The sequence below is a fragment of the Erithacus rubecula genome, assembly GCF_903797595.1.
Source record: "Erithacus rubecula genome assembly, chromosome: 8".
NCBI lineage: Eukaryota > Metazoa > Chordata > Aves > Passeriformes > Muscicapidae > Erithacus > Erithacus rubecula.
In genome coordinates, this window is record NC_136659.1 from 11952771 (window position 1) to 11968335 (window position 15565).

Consider the following 15565-nt stretch of genomic DNA (forward strand, 5'->3'; position numbering starts at 1 on the left):
CAGCCGGACGGGACCGCCCCGGCTCGGCCGCCGAGCGCCGCCGGTGCCGCTCGAGCGCCGGAGCGGCCGCTCCCGCCCCTGGTGCGGCGCGGGCGGAGCGGGCGGGCCGGGCCGGGCGAGGGGCCGGGTCTGTCCCTGCCCGCCGTACGGCCTAGCCGGGCCTGGGGCCGCGCTGCCGGCGGGATGGCCCTGGTGCCCTACGAGGAGGGAGGCGGCTGGGCCGCGCGGCAGCTGCACAGCCCTTGGGCCACCTTCCACTTCGCCAGCCGCACCATCCGCCTCCAGCAGGACTGGCGGCGGCTGGGCGTGGCGGCCGTGGTCTGGGACGCGGTAGGTGCTCACGGCAGGCGCGGCTTCTCTGCGCTCGCTGCTTTCCTGTGGCTCCTGCCGAGCTTTCACATTCACTGTAGAAAATTACTTACCGTAGAATTGTAAAGGGAAGGCTTTCATTTTATTGTGTTTTTTTTTTTTTTAAATGTTAGGAAAGAAAACGTTAAACTGTTCTTTACTTTTCCCTCTTCCCCCATAAGAGCTCGTGCAGGAATTCAAGGGAGATGCACCACCTAAACCCTGCACACCCTGTGCCCATTGGAATGAAACGCTCCGGATAACTCACCTCTTTCTTTACAGTGGCTGGTGATGTTAGCTTGGCGCCCTTCAGAGCACAGCGTGGATCCCACTGCATGCAGCCTCAGGCAGGACTGCTGATAGGCTTTATCTTGGCGATAGGAACTCTCCAAAACACAGGGTTGTGGTGGGTCTAAGGCCGCAGGGCAGTCGCTCACAGCATCACTGTAGGAATCCAAGGGCTTCCCATCAGGTTGCATCTCGGCCCATACACAAATTGCACTTCTAGTTTAAGAGAAGTGTAGCATTTTTAGCAAACTTCTCAACTCCTCAGTTATTGCTTTCCAAATACAATTCTTTCTACCTCCTGTTATGTTTGGGGATTCATGGAGCAGTTACCGCATCCAGGTTGTAACCTCTGTGGTGGTTTTTTCCTTTTGCCTGTAGGAGTCTTTCATAAAACTCTATACAAAACTTCTATAAAGCATTGAAAGACTACTTGTGCACACAGGAGGTGAAGTGCTGGACAGTCTTGCTGCAGACCTGAAGAACCTGACCCTTCCCACAACCTTCTTTCTCAGGTTAAATCACAAACCCTGTGTTCAATATGACTGAAACCCTGTGCTTAATCGCCCTTGTGCCTTGGCTTAGGCTGTTGTCCTGTGTGCTTATCTGGAGATGGGAGCCATTGATCTCAGGGATCGGTCTGTGATCGAGCTGGGAGCTGGAACTGGATTGCTGGGAATAGTGGTCACGTTACTAGGTAAGGCTTTTTTTGTTGTCTCCTTTAAAGCAAATCACAGCTAGTAAAACTAGTTACAGGTACGTGCCTGGTGTAGAAGTGAGCACCAAAGCTGCATACATGAACTGTGATGGTTCTTCTCTGAGTCATCTTCCTTCCTTGTTAGACATGAGAGCCCGCTGGGATATTTGTTGTAGTGATGGTGCCACTGCAGTTTACTTTATGGCGGGACCCTGTTGAGGCTGAGCCTGTTGCCATGGCAGGCAGCTCAGCAGCATTCAGCTCTGCAGCTATTCCCCCCCAGGGAACAAGAGCTGTGCTTCCCATCTTCCACTTGTCCTCCAATGCAGATAAAGCTACAGACAGAAACCACTCTCAGAGCTTGCATAAACCTTTCATTAGCCTGTCTTGCAGACAGGGTATGGAGAAATGAAGTGATTTGCTGCTGATCTGTCTGTGGCTGAAGAGCAGGAACTGGGTACTATGTTAAATCTGTGCTGCCTTTCCCAGGTTAACTTTGTAATTCAAAAAGCTCTAATGGCTGTGAAAAGTGTCTATTGAAATCATAGAAACAAAACAGTTTGACAAAGTACAGTCATGAAAAATCACACAGGCATAACTTTTGTCTGACCTGTGAAAGAGGCTCTCTAGCTCCTCTCTCCTACAGAAAAATATGGCATTGGAGCAGGTTAATTGTAACACCTGTAAATTATTCTTTTGGCACATATGGAAAGGCCAAAAGTAACTCCTTGACTTTCATGCATTAAGAAAAAGCATCAGAAAATGTGTTTTTTCCCTACCCAACTTAATCTTCACACAGAGTACACTTTATATTCTTAAGTTACTGATGAAGGGTAGGATGTCTATACACAGGGGAGTTTTGCTTGTTTTGTTCTTTTGTTTGTTTGTTTTAATCAGGCAGCTCTGTGGAGCTGTTAATGTTTAACAGGAGCTAAGGAGCCTGCTGGAGTTCGAGCACTGTGTCCCCCAGGCTGTACTGAGGGACATGGACTGTGAGTGTGAGCCATGTCCTCCTGTGCCCTCAGGTGCCCGTGTTACCATCACCGACAGGGCGGCAGCGCTGGAGTTCCTGGAGTCAAATGTGCAGGCGAACTTACCCCCTGAACTGCGTCCCAGAGCGGTGGTGAAGGAGCTGACGTGGGGAAAAGACCTGGATAACTTCCCTCCAGGAGCATTTGACTTTGTCCTGGGTGCAGACATAGTTTATCTGGAAGAAACATTTGCAGAACTGCTTCAGACGCTGGAGCACCTGTGCTCAGAGCGAACGGTGATTCTCCTTTCGTGTCGGATCCGCTATGAGCGGGATCTCCAGTTCCTGAAGATGCTGCGAGAGCGTTTCTCTGTCTCCGAGCTCCATTATGATTCCAGTAAGGATGTCCATATCTACAAAGCACAGAGGGGTAGTCGCAAGGATGACTTTTGACTCTCTGCTTTGTTAATGAGCCACACATGGCTGTTCAGTTCTCCTCTTTGTTTCTACTCAATACACTCATTCCTAAGCATGAAGTTGCAGTTGTGTTATTTCCCTGGCTTCTTGTTCTGCTGGTCTTGTCTGGTCACTGGGTCTGATAAAGCAAGGTTTGTACTTACATTCTGCAAATAGAACCGATTCGAGTTGCAGAAATCTGCAGCATCAGAATTGTTATCTCAAAAGGTCTGTTGTCTGAAGTCAAACCACATTTAACTTCCAGGGCAAACAAAGAGATTACAGTGGGGTTTTTTCCCCTTTACTGCTTCCTTAACTCTAGAAAAGCACGAGTGGATGAAATAAAAGCTAATGCTCCAGCTCTAAATGCCTTAACTCTTCGGGACTTCTGCATCTTAGAAGTCTTTTAAAGGAAACATTTAAAAGACAAAAAAACCCCAAAGGCAGATGCTATAAAGTTGTTCTATTGCTGTCACTGCTGCGTTGAAGAGGCACAGTGAAACAAAGAACAAGATCTGCAGGGGCACTGGGAACAGGGATTGCCAAGTAAGCCAGCTTAGAAATCAGTGGCATTTTTCCTGCCTTGCAAGCGAGTGGGCTATGCCTGCAGTACCAAAGCAGTTGTGGTTTCTGAGTTGTCCCTAACAAGTCTGCCTCACACAGATCAAGGCTCCTTGGAGGAGATGCACATGCACACGTGCCGCCGGGAAAGTGCAACAAGGAGACTCAAACTGTTCTTAAAATATCAAATCAGCCCTTGACTCTCAAAGTACTGCTGGATAATGTTCCACTTTGTGCCTTTGTTTGTGTTCCTTCTGTCTCTGAGAGCTGTTACTTAGGAAAGGAGGGCGCTCTGTAAAGTCTTTGTAGCAGGGGAAGTACTTACTCTTGCCTTACTTGAGACCTTGGGGCAGTCTCTAGGGTTCAGTGTGCTTTCAGTGCACAGTGGTAGTTAAGATACTGTTCTAAGTAACAGATTTCATACTCTGATCTTGTGAAACACATCTGTGTTTATCCCACAAGATGCGGAAGCCCAGCTCACACCAGCAGCAGATTTCCTTCTCTTTCTAGTGGTGGAATAATGAAACTGATGAAAACAATGGGCTAACAGAAGACAGCTACACCTCTAAATGCAGGAATTGCTCTACTACCTCTTTTTCTTTCTGTGGATATGGAAATTTTTTGTTTTAAACTTAAACTCAAAATGCCTCAGGTCAGGCTCAGACTTTGAGCATGTGCATGTATTTGGCACTGGCAACAGCAAACAGCTTTGCAGGATGAAGCAACAGCTGCTTCGGGCCATGGACATTTTGGAACATTTTTTCACTTTTGCTCCCATCATACTTCCTGGTCGGTGGTCCAGAAGTGCTGGGCTGACTGTAATGTGGAAATGACATAATTAAGGTTTGTGCTTCATCCTTGGCACATCTCTTGCCTGCTTTCAGCAAAGTTACTTGCTTGGTTTCTGTCTGGGAATTGCTGTAACAGTATCCTCAGAAGCCACACGGTGTCACTAAAACAATACTTAGGCAGCTGGCTGGGAATTCATAGTCTGGAGCTGGAGTCAGTTTGGGAGAAGGAAGACAGCACCTTTAATTGAAAACAGATCATGAGATGAGCTCTCACGTGTCAGGCGTAGCTTCTTCTGTCCTATCAGCTGGGTGAGCAGGTTGAAAAGAATTGCAAGCTCTCTCCCCTCTCTCTGGCTCTAGTTTTCGAAGTGTGGCTGTAAATTCTCACCTCTTCTCTTCCTTTTCCTCCCCACTGGTCTTTCCCTGTCTCCAAGCTCATCTGGGATTAGACATGAGGCTCATGTGTAGCTCAGGCTCCCCTTGGGCTGGAGCTGGCAGAAAGCAGTGTGCTGGTGCCTTGACTCATGAGTGTCCAAGAGAACTTTTCTGTGGGAAAAGCCTGGCAGCTCTTGGCCCTCGCAAGAGGCTGGAGCTTGCAGCACTGACAGCCATAGCAGCTTGCACTGTTGCCATAGCAGGAATGTGATAAAAAGCCTGCTTAAATTGCACAGAATAAAGGGTGGTGCAGCAACCTGCACACTGCTAAAAAGGGGGCTTTGCCCCAGGCCTTGCTTCAATGATAGAAGGAGTTTTTTACTTTTAAAATAAATCAATTTGATTCCATCTCTTTCTAATGGTTAAGTTTTCAGTGTCAGATTTCCCACTGCTGCTGTTACAGCCCACAGCCATCCTGCCAATGCAGGCATGTGCCAGTAGAGACTAGGCTTGGCTTCTTTTGTCATGCTGCTGGTACACAGCAGCTGTATGCACACCCAAGGGAGTGTGTTTGAAGGCTGAAGTGATGCTACTGCCCATAAGTAATTGTGGAGAAAAGCACAAGATGGCACTGGCAGCTCAGGTGAGCGCCTTGCCCCTGAGCTGAAGAGCTCTTGGTGGCACCACCCCAAGGGGACACCTTCTCTGACTGCTACTGGGGTGCAGGTCCTGTTAGATTTAGACCAGATCCAAGAATACTGCAGTTAGGCCACAACCATATGCATGTCAGTTGTGATTGCCTTTAAGGCTACAGTGTTGAGGGGCAGGCAGGCTGGGCTTCCCAGGTTTTTTGTATTGCTGTCACACTTACCTTGGGGAGAGGTCAGGAGTGACTCAGGCCAGGCTGCAGGAGAAGGAGCAGGGGTGTAAGTGCTGGTGGGTGAGCACGGGGAGCAGCCCTCTGCAGTGACACCTGTCCCAGCCCACACAGCCACAGGAGCTCCTGCCCTAGAGGCAGATGAAGCATGACAACAGCTGTTGCCAGCAGCTGTTTGGTAATTATACCAACACCCTGCCCAAGCACTTTCTGTCACCCTGTTCATCCCAGCACTAGAGAATCCCACTCTCCTTTGGGTGGTTCCATTGCACTGATCCTGTTTTGTAACAGGTGATCTGAGCTCATTTGTGTAGAAGGATGTGTTTGGCACGTGTCCCCGAGTAGTCTCTTAAGAAATTCACTCGCTTTAGGGAATGGGTCCAAGCCACAGGAAAGTGACCAGGTAGGACACAACCATGCTGTGATACTGGGAAACCATCCCCGAAACGTGCAAGAGAACAAACTCTTGTGAAACGTCATTGCAACCAAGCTAGTGTTTGATTGATATTAAGATTCATAGCTGACTACACAGAAATCTGTGTTACCCAGTTCTTTTCAGGGCAAAATTCAAGCCAAACTGCATTTTTATCTCAGGTACTAACCCTGTTTGGGATTCTCTCTGATGACTGTAGATTTTTCTGAGCAAGAACGTGAACGGCATTATAAAAACTAGAAAATCCCTAAAATCCATAATGAGCTGACCTTACTGCTTCTCCTTGATTTCACTGGAGGTGTGTTTACCTCAGTGCTGAATTTGTTCTCCTGGCTTCCATCCCAGTGTTTGGATCCAGCCTGGCAGATTACATAATAGGGTTGTGATCCTTGCCGTTTTTGTTGCCTTCTGTTTCTGTTCTGTTATAAAGACCAGCAGTACGTGGTTTACAGGAATGCTTAAAAGTGAGACATGCAGCATATTTAAACTGTGAAAGGCATAAACCTTTCTAATGTTATTAAACAACAGAACTACCACCAGAATGGATACTGGAAAGCAGGTTTAAAAATATCAAGAGGAGAGAAATTTTGTTTTTCAGGACTTAACCTCTGACTCATCTAAATCAATTAAGATTTAAAAAGCCTTCTCTTTGGGGAGAATACTTTATGAATACTTAGGCAGGACACACATTGAAAGGACACCATAGTCTGCTCAAAATATGCTTTTTCCCATATTCCTCTAGCTACCATTTGCCACTAAATTAAATTAGTGTAAATGGAACACCCTGCTTAAAAAAGAGACTTTGTAGAGTTTTTTAAAGCATGTTTATGTGACTGCACATAAATGTTTGTGTAAAAAGGGAGTTATGACAGTTTATACCACAAAGGTTACAGTAAGAAAAAGCACTTCTTTATGACAATAATTCACAAATTCACAAGAATCACTTTAATATACAAAGCAATTACTACCATTCTGAAACACAAAGCAGCTAATATGTACATAGTGTTAATAAAATGCATTATAACCCAGTACAATTGTTTTAAACACAGATAAAGCACAAAAAAAAAAAAAAAAAAAGAAAGAAAAAAAAAAGGAACACAACAGGGATGTTTTTAGATTTTTGGGGAGATGTAAAAAAGCATCTATTTTCCCCCAGTGATTTTCATTTAGTCTTTTAACTTCCACAAGTATGTGGGAGTCAAGCTCAAATACCCTGTTTTGTGCTGACATGGTTTGGGTAAAGAATCAGAAATGCAGATGAGGTGAACATACTCTTTCCAGCTTACACTACAAAGGGAGAATAATAACCCTCATTCTGGAAGCTTCCCTGAAAAACATTGTTTCAAAACAATTTCAAATTATAAATCCAGAGTACAAACAACTAATTTCTGAAGTGAACAACCAATCTGTGGACAAAAGTTTATGGAGGGTTTGGCTGCTAACTAGCACCTCTTCTTGCCCTGTTCCCATCCAAAGAAGTCCATTATAAGCAGCACAGTTTCATATCTCATATAAACTTGAAGTCATAGACCTTTTTAAAATTAATGTTTTAATATAAATAAATGTAATTAAACACAAAAAGTGGAGTGGCACCTGGATAAAACACAACTTGTGGAAAGCACCCAAACATCCTCAGCTCTTAAGAGTGGCCATTTCCAGGTAAATGACTGGCTCAAGACCAGCCATCCCCATGCTCTCTCAGCTATCCCCTAATTTAGAGAAATATGCAGCTGAGGCTAAGTGAACTGCTCGAGTCCTGAGCCCAGGGAATGCTCAGCTTATGGAGTGTGCCAGCCATGGGTCATTCCAGCCTGGCCCTGGCCCTTTCCCTGCCAGCACACAGCTGACTGCTCCTGCCTCTCCTGCTGAAAGCCCTGAACTCACCACAGAGCAAGTCACAAACCTGCACTGGCAGTGCCAGAAAGCAAACAGGTCACTCTCTTCAGTTTGTGCTGTGCCAACCAGCCCAAGCACATCTCTTTGCAGGCCACAGCTTGAATACATTTTAAAAACACATTCCAAGGCAAAACACTTGAAATGCAAACCCTCTTTATACCATGTGGATCTGGTCCCTTTTCTCCAAAGATTCACACACTTAAGTCTATCTATCCACAGACCTGAACCTGTCACGAGCACACAGTAGATGGATTTCAGCACCCTCTCTTCACCAGTCTGGCTCCTGCCAAACCAACTGAGCTTCAGGATACATTCAGGCTTTTGTAAAATCAGTGTCTTTTACAGCTAGTAAATTACACAGCTCAGAAAAACGAGTTCCCAGGCAGACGACAGAGAACCATCAATGTACTGGATGCTTTTTAAAACCTCCTCACAGTGACAGACTTCAGGGTTATAGGTAAATTCTCATCATTCCTGCAAAAGAAAGGTGGTTGTGCTTTTCTTTTCAAGCAGGGTGACACAATGTCAATGTACCTTTACTTCCTGGTCTCAAATTACTGGAAAGCCTTTCAATTTATTTTCTTGGAATGCAGCTTGTAAAATCTGCAGACAAATCTCAAATTAGGAAAAGGGGGAATAAAGTGGCTGAAAAATAGTTTAGCTTTCCTTCCAAATTAACCTACCCTTCCCACATGGGATCACTGAACTAGTTCTACTCTAAAAATAATTTCACATCCATCCTGTATGTACTGCTCTGAGATACCACAAGCTTGACTCCTGCCCCTATGGCTCTCCTGCCCTTCTGAAGCAATGCCTGCTGGGCACCAGGTGCTGATCCACCAGTTCAATTAGCCAGGGAGTCAACTGCTGTGGAGGAGTGAATTGTGTGCAAGCAGCAGGATCACAACAATTATGCCAGAAATCTTCTCAAGCAAACCAAATTTATTTAAATTTATATTTTTTTGTTCTCTGTGTTTTGTTTGGGTTTTTCTTTTTTTTTTTTCCTAAAGTGCACATTTTAATTAAGCATTTATCAAGAACATAGTGTAACAAAAATAAATATATGACCTTTCGGTTGGATCATTGGCAAATGTTACATCACTAACCAGGCTTCAGGGTGAAAAAATTACAGTAAAAACAAGGTCTTAGAAAATCAATTAAATCTTCTATGAACTGTCATAGATTTGTAACCACTGATATCAAACTTGCTTTGATTGGTAGACTTATCTTTAAACCACAAAACACACTGTCTGCCATAAATAAAAAAAAAAAAAAAAAAAAAAGCAGGTGCTATTTTTCACCAACAGATGAATACTACTTGCTGCTGCAGTTTACTGGAAGCCCAGATTTTAAAAAAGCAACCTGTGGTACAAATTTAGGTCAGAAACTATCAGGGCTGTTTTTCCTTATTAATTTTTTTTTTTTCCTGAGCCTCTTAATGATTCCAAACACCCTACCAATTTTCTGACCTATGTACAAGTACCAGAGAAGACAGTGATCTCCAATGCAAATGCCAACTCCAGGCTAGCCAGAACTGCAGGTGTCTGAGCAGTCCTGACAGCACGACAGGCTAAGATTGTGCTTTCGGATACAAGCAACGGTGCCAGTGCTGGTGGAATTGCTGCCTAAGGAAGAGTGCATTGCCACTACCCCAGGAGGAAAACAGAAGTCTTACCAGTGGTTCCTTTAGAAAATAACACCTTAACAACCCTTCCAAATGTTTTGCCTTTGATATATAGCTGCCAAAGAGAAAAAAGCACAAAAGTGAATTACTCTGGGTGGTGGTGGTTGTAAAACAACTGTTTACATAATTCCAAAAATCTTCATCAATAAAAAACAAACTTCACAAAAGCCACAAAAGATGAAATAAAATTCTTGAAAATGGATAACTGAGAGACAGCACAAAACAAATCAGTAATAAGCTCTAGAATAACGCAGCCCAGAGCTACTGGGGTGAGGGGAAGCTTTCACACACACACACACACACACACACACACATCCACACACACCCAGACGCACAGAAAAGTAAAAATTCTTTTTCTGACCTCCATATACTATAATACTCAGCATTCCTGACTTAAAAGCTCTCAGAGCTGTAGATTATATACTGTGTGTATATATATATATGTACATATATTATACATATGTATTTTCCAAGAATATCTAAATTAAAAGAGCACCTTTGACAATATCTTAACTGCCTGATTGGTGCTGTTGTTTTGCAAAATAATGACATTACAAAAATTATATTTCAAACCAATTCTTGTTTATTATGAACATAACGGATCTAGCCCTTTCTAACCCTCTCTTCAGGTAAAAGAATCTATCAGTTCTTGAAAACTCACAACCGTGAGATATAAAACTAATCCTCCCTCTCCCTTGCCAGCATAATTTCCATCCTACTTCCAAATGGCCTTAGTTTATAGAAGCTTATTACCCCAACCTCACTACTTGGTAAATAACATAGGAATGGATTCCTGTGTCATATTCCTTCCCTTTTTGGGTCAATATGAATAGTAAAGCATGTATGGGTAGCCTAGCCAGCCCTGTACTTGGTCTAATACATTTTTATTATTGTAATCTATAATTTTCATTAAATAAATTTGTGTCCCTAAATCCTCAGTGCAGCATAAATAAAAATAAAGATTCTTGCAGACCCCTATGTACTTTGAATTACATTCCTTTTCTTAGTGAAAGTTTATTTGCTAATGAAGTCTAGGCTAAAACCACAACAGGCCACTTGCAGACCACACACAGACAAACGGGTAACACAGTTCTCTCACTGCCACACAAATTTGCACCAACTGTGTTTTAGGAGAACCCCACCTGGGCACTGTTTTAGGCTCCCATGCCCATTCAGCCCCCAGGCTTTGTGCCCAGTGATTATCAGCAAACTCTGGACAGTGTTCATTACCCACTAGACACAGCTCTCAGAGCCCAGCTCGCCTTGCTCAGGTTCACAGCAAAACCTCACATTTTTGCAAACAGATGCTCTACAAAAGAAATAGCATTAATGTGAGCATATACAGCCTTCTCTGTGTTTCTCAAAGCTGGAGGAACCATTCCATGTAATTGCAAATGAGGCCACCATGAGCTTCATGTTTTACAAGAATGACTCCTGTATTATCAACATTTCTACTTCAGCACTCATTCTGGAAAATGTAACCGTTTTATTTATTTGTATTCGCTGATTTTACGAATCAGGTAATTTTTATAAAAGCACTGCTGAGAACTTAGGGTCTTCTTTAAATTTGCATTGCTAAACTAATAAATTCATCTCCCATTAAATAAAACCACAAAAATCAACTCTCTATGGCAGATAAAAATAGACCATTTATAAACACCCACAAAACTTGTGAAAGTGATTTTTTTCATATTTCTCATACTTCTGTTCTCTTCTTGAAATACAAGTGTAATTTGCAATTCCTGATAACTCTAGATTTAACAATAATGCTGTAAATTTAACCATGCTCCTTTTAAATAAAGTCTTGGAAACGGAATGCCCTCTCAAATGAGAAATCTAGGACTTTTAATACTGCTTAGCTGTTTGAGACTCAACTGCCCAGAGTCTTCCAAGTACTTTTCTTACAATGTCACACTAATTGTATGACCTTTTAGAAGCCTGTGTGTGAAATTTATCTTAAAAAGAGATAGAGTGAATGGGAAAAAATATTAGCTAATACTCTGCTAGGCAAGGCATTAGTGTAGACCAGAGCCTTAGAGATTTATCCATGTGTTGGGATACATAGAAGTTTGACCAGAAGCCCAAAGTAAACTTACTCCATAAAATGACCCAAGTTAACAACAGTGAAAGACTGGCTTCAGAGGGCCAGTACACAGACTGTACATGATTCTTTTGGACACATTCTTTTTAACAACTTCTTGATGTTCTTTTTTGGTTCCTTTTGAGCATGATTCTTTTAAAGTCCTAATGCTTAGTACAGAGGGTTTTTGTTTTTTTTTTTTTTTAATATGAACTACCTTTTTTAACACCATAAATCTGGGAAAGATCACAGTTCCTCAGTGCAGAGAAAAAAAAAAATCATCCTGCAAACATCTGAGGCACGTGAGTAATTTTAGTTGCAGGAATAGATTACTGAGTAAATCTGACCCTTTCCATAAAAAGTACCCCAAATAAATTAAGAGTTTAGCTAACCTGGCCAGGTTCAAATAATCAGTACTATCCCTTGCAAAGCAGGAGTTAGAATATCTGTGTCTAAAGTCCTCTTTAATATTTGAGGTTGTCCTAGCAGCTGTCATACTGCAACTTAATTTATGTATAGAAGGCAGCCTCAAAGTTCAAAAAATAATTTAGCAAACCAGGCTGACATTTCTATAGAGTACAATAATTTCCATTGCATAAGACAGTGGTAGGGAAATAAAAACAACCTCATTGCTTGAGAGGACTTGGGACATAGACCATACTGTCATCAGGGAGTACCTAAGTGGAGTTGGCCATGCTTCAACTGCTTAGTTGTTCTGCAGACAAACAGGCAGTGGTTTAATGTGTTACCCCTGTTTACTATGTGAACATCATGACTGCATCTTTTTTTAAAACTTTCTTTCCCATCCAAATACCATTTCCCAACCTATTTCCTATGAAGCTGGTGTCTGTTTTCTGTGCACTCAGAATGCTGAACGCACTTGCACACATAAGCTATGAGAAGCAACAACTGACCAGTGAAGCTCATTTCAATGCATTTGTTTCTGAGGTATGGAGAAGGTCTTATTAGTCCAGGAGGGCTTAATACAGGCTGCAAATCAGACCCCCTCCTGGGCTAGTTTGACAAAGGTCTCTTATCTCCACACCAAGAACGTGACAGTGAAGTGCCCTTCGTCTGGCATGCTGCTCAGCCGTGTATTTGTACAGTTCAGCATGAATGTGTGAAACCAATTTGGCAACCACTGCTTCTTCCCTGTACCATGCACGCTCCACCTATGCAGCCCACAGTTCTCTGGACCAAGAGGCTGGGGTGGTTCTGTCTCTAAGGCAATGGAAAGAGCTCAGCACAAATTCTTGACATCTTTACAAGAGGACCCTCCCCACAGTAACTTCCCAAGCGACCACTGTTACTCCTTGAAGAGGATCGGGAGACGAGAAAGAAGCCTGTTCTTCTTCACGCTGAGATTGATGATGAAATTCATCTTGTAAGGGGAGAAGTGGAGGCAAGTACTTGAACATTCACAGTTTGATGCAAAGCACAGATGAAGTATATTCTGTAGTTGCTTCAGGCAGTTTTGCGCATAGAAAAAAAGAAATGTTTAGAAAATAAAAAGTTTACTTTGTCTTTCTGGGTATAGCCAGAACCAGTCTCTATCCCACCTGGACAAGTGAAAATGAGAATCCAAAATTAATCTGATTTGTGGCAGTAAAGGTCCTTAAGTGCTTTCAACTCCTCAATCAGTGTCTTGTTTTGGTTTTCAAGTACAGCCACTCGATTTTCTAGACACTTCACATATTCCTTTTTCTTCCTGCGACATTCACGTGCTGCCTCTCTGCAAAGCAAAAAAAGGCCATTCAAATCCAGAACAATCATTTGTAGACATGGGCTACCCAACTGCTTTCAGGCAAACCTTTACTAGTACTGCCATTTTCAGAACATGGAGGTATTGTGAAGAAATGCAAGTGAGGAACAAACCTGTCCTTAACAACTGCTCCTCACAAAACACACACAAGATCCACATATCATTTCAACATACAGATCCCAGTAAGACAGCACCAATAAAATTATTTATTTTTATTATTATTTCTGTGAGCAAAAGGTCTTACTCAGTAATAAGATTTGGCTTGCAGGATTTACATTGGAGCCTTTAGGCTGAGTCATATGCTGCTGCGATAATTTAAATTTATTAATATCTATTATTCTTTTTACAGTCTTTAACTTTTCCCTTTACTGCAGTCCAACAAGATGATCAACTGATGTAAAAAAGTGCTGTATTTAGAGCATTCATATATTTGCTCTTAAGCAACACTTTCATTTTAATAAAGTCTGCATCACTGCAATGATTATATTACTGACAGAAATAAAAATTTAAAAACCACAAAATAAACAGTAGGAACCATGCAATTCTTTAGCCCCAGTCAGCTATACAAAGAACAGACCTCAAGATAGTCAAACATCTAAGTCTTGCTTGTTAAGAGTGAGCTGCCTGTAGGTAACTTGGTAACATACCAAGAACACCAGTGAAAAATACCAGAAGGTATTAATGTGCTGCTGAGCATCCTGAAGGCAGGAATACCAAGGCAGGAACTACCCTGCACAGCAATATAATGGCACCAACGTGCAAAGTAAGCACAAGGCTAAATGCCACGGGCAGATGGGAGCCCAGGGAGAGGGCTCTCCTCCTGCAGTGCAGCTTGTCCCAGCAGCACTCTGCAGACACATGGAAATAAACACTTACTTGCCCTGAACCTTTAGGTGCAAAGCAGAACAGCTTCAAAAATAAGAGTCTGTGTGACCCTTCACTGCAAACACTACACAGACTGGTGAGACAGTGAGTGTTCTGGGAAATGAGAGGACAAATCAGAACTCAGTTCCTCCCCTTATTAGATAAATAGTAGCTGTAAAAACAGAATGCATTCCAGGACCTCTACAGTAATTTTTGAAATTCAACTCCCAAATGAGACAGGATGAAGAAAACATAGCCTGCAAGTCCTGAAAGGACTCAGGTATCCATTTGTCACTTCCACAAATACAATTTCACATGCCTGCAGTGCTTCAGTAAACCATGTGTAAGATTTAGAATTTAAGTCATTTTCAGTTGTTACCAAAAGATAAGTACTAGTTGATCAGGAAGTGCCTCCCAATGCAAACTACTAACCTGTCTCCTTGGGTGACAACATTTTCTTTCTGTGATTTTTTTCCCCCCTTAGGCTGCATATATTAAAGCCACCTCATGTCTGTGCGTGCTAGTTGTTCATTATGAACAGCCAGAGTTTTACTGAATTACAGAGCTTTAAAAATGTATACAGAAAATTTGCACAATAATATGTATGAATATTTACACTATAATCCTCCAGTAAGTACCATCTTACCATCTGCCTCTCCATCTTTTTTTCGCCCTTTGCTATGGAGCATAGATTTGCAAATATCTATTAAGCAGACAGGCTAAAAGCACCACATGCAACATGATACTGTTGCAAAAGCTGTCCATTTAACTCAAGTGGGGTAATTCCCCATTGTTTTTCTTGGCTTTCATAAACACAAAAGCTTTCTTTTACTGAATTTAGACTGATGTCTAAATGAGGGCATTCTGTGATCCTAATTATATTTTTTTTCAAATGCAGAGCCTGAAAGGGTGATATCCATTATTCACTGGTATGAGAAAACTACATAAAAAGGGAGATGGATGACATCCTGTACAAAAACCTTTTAAAAAAGTGAACTCTGCTGTTCAGTATTATTTACTTCATTAAAGCCCCTTGTATAAGCACTGGGTCTGCTCAAGTAAGCTTCTATTGTGTTCACAGAACAGCAACCTACAGAAGATAAATGAACCTGTACAACATCAATATTTTCAGACTGACAGATGAAGTTAATGAGGTTTTCAGGGGGCTTTCCCTGCTCAGAAGGGCAGCAAGCACTGGGTTCTCAGTGTCACAGTGTAACACACAGGCTCCAATCTGTGGCCTGTGGGTAAGAGTTCCAGCTTGGTGGTGTGATGGGCCTGTTCAGGCCTGCCCCTTCCCATCCCCACAGCAACAGACTTCAGGAGCATTCTGCTCAACTTCTCCCTACCGCTCCCTTCCTTTGCTACCTCCACCCAACTCCCACCTCTAAGCTCAGCTGTTCCTCCTGAATCCTACAGGATCAAGTCTTTACCTTTCCTTTAGCCCCTCTGCTGCCACTACTGGCTCCACAGGACTTCAATCAAA

General features: G+C 42.7%; 3 protein-coding genes across 8 annotated transcripts in view; 1 reads left to right on the plus strand and 2 right to left on the minus strand.

The window, feature by feature from the left end:
- FASTKD2 (FAST kinase domains 2) overlaps nt 1–15565 on the minus strand; it is a 271660-nt gene that overhangs the window by 43245 nt on the left and 212850 nt on the right. The window lies entirely within an intron of this gene.
- METTL21A (methyltransferase 21A, HSPA lysine) lies at nt 36–2836 on the plus strand. Its single transcript, XM_079311379.1, has 3 exons — nt 36–330; nt 1219–1330; nt 2356–2836. Exons 1-3 carry the CDS (start codon nt 184–186, stop codon nt 2751–2753), a joined length of 657 nt encoding a protein of 218 aa, XP_079167505.1. The 5' UTR covers nt 36–183; the 3' UTR covers nt 2754–2836.
- The window catches only part of CREB1 (cAMP responsive element binding protein 1), a 37315-nt gene continuing 30363 nt past the window's right edge, over nt 8614–15565 (minus strand). For 3 of the 5 annotated variants that reach the window (XM_079311536.1, XM_079311532.1, XM_079311533.1), the window contains one exon: nt 8614–13181. In XM_079311536.1, the coding sequence (XP_079167662.1) occupies nt 13041–13181 (141 nt within the window). In that variant the 3' untranslated portion in view covers nt 8614–13040. Of the gene's footprint in view, nt 13186–15565 lie in introns of all 5 variants that reach the window. The other 2 variants (XM_079311534.1, XM_079311535.1) reach the window with 1 other exon arrangement.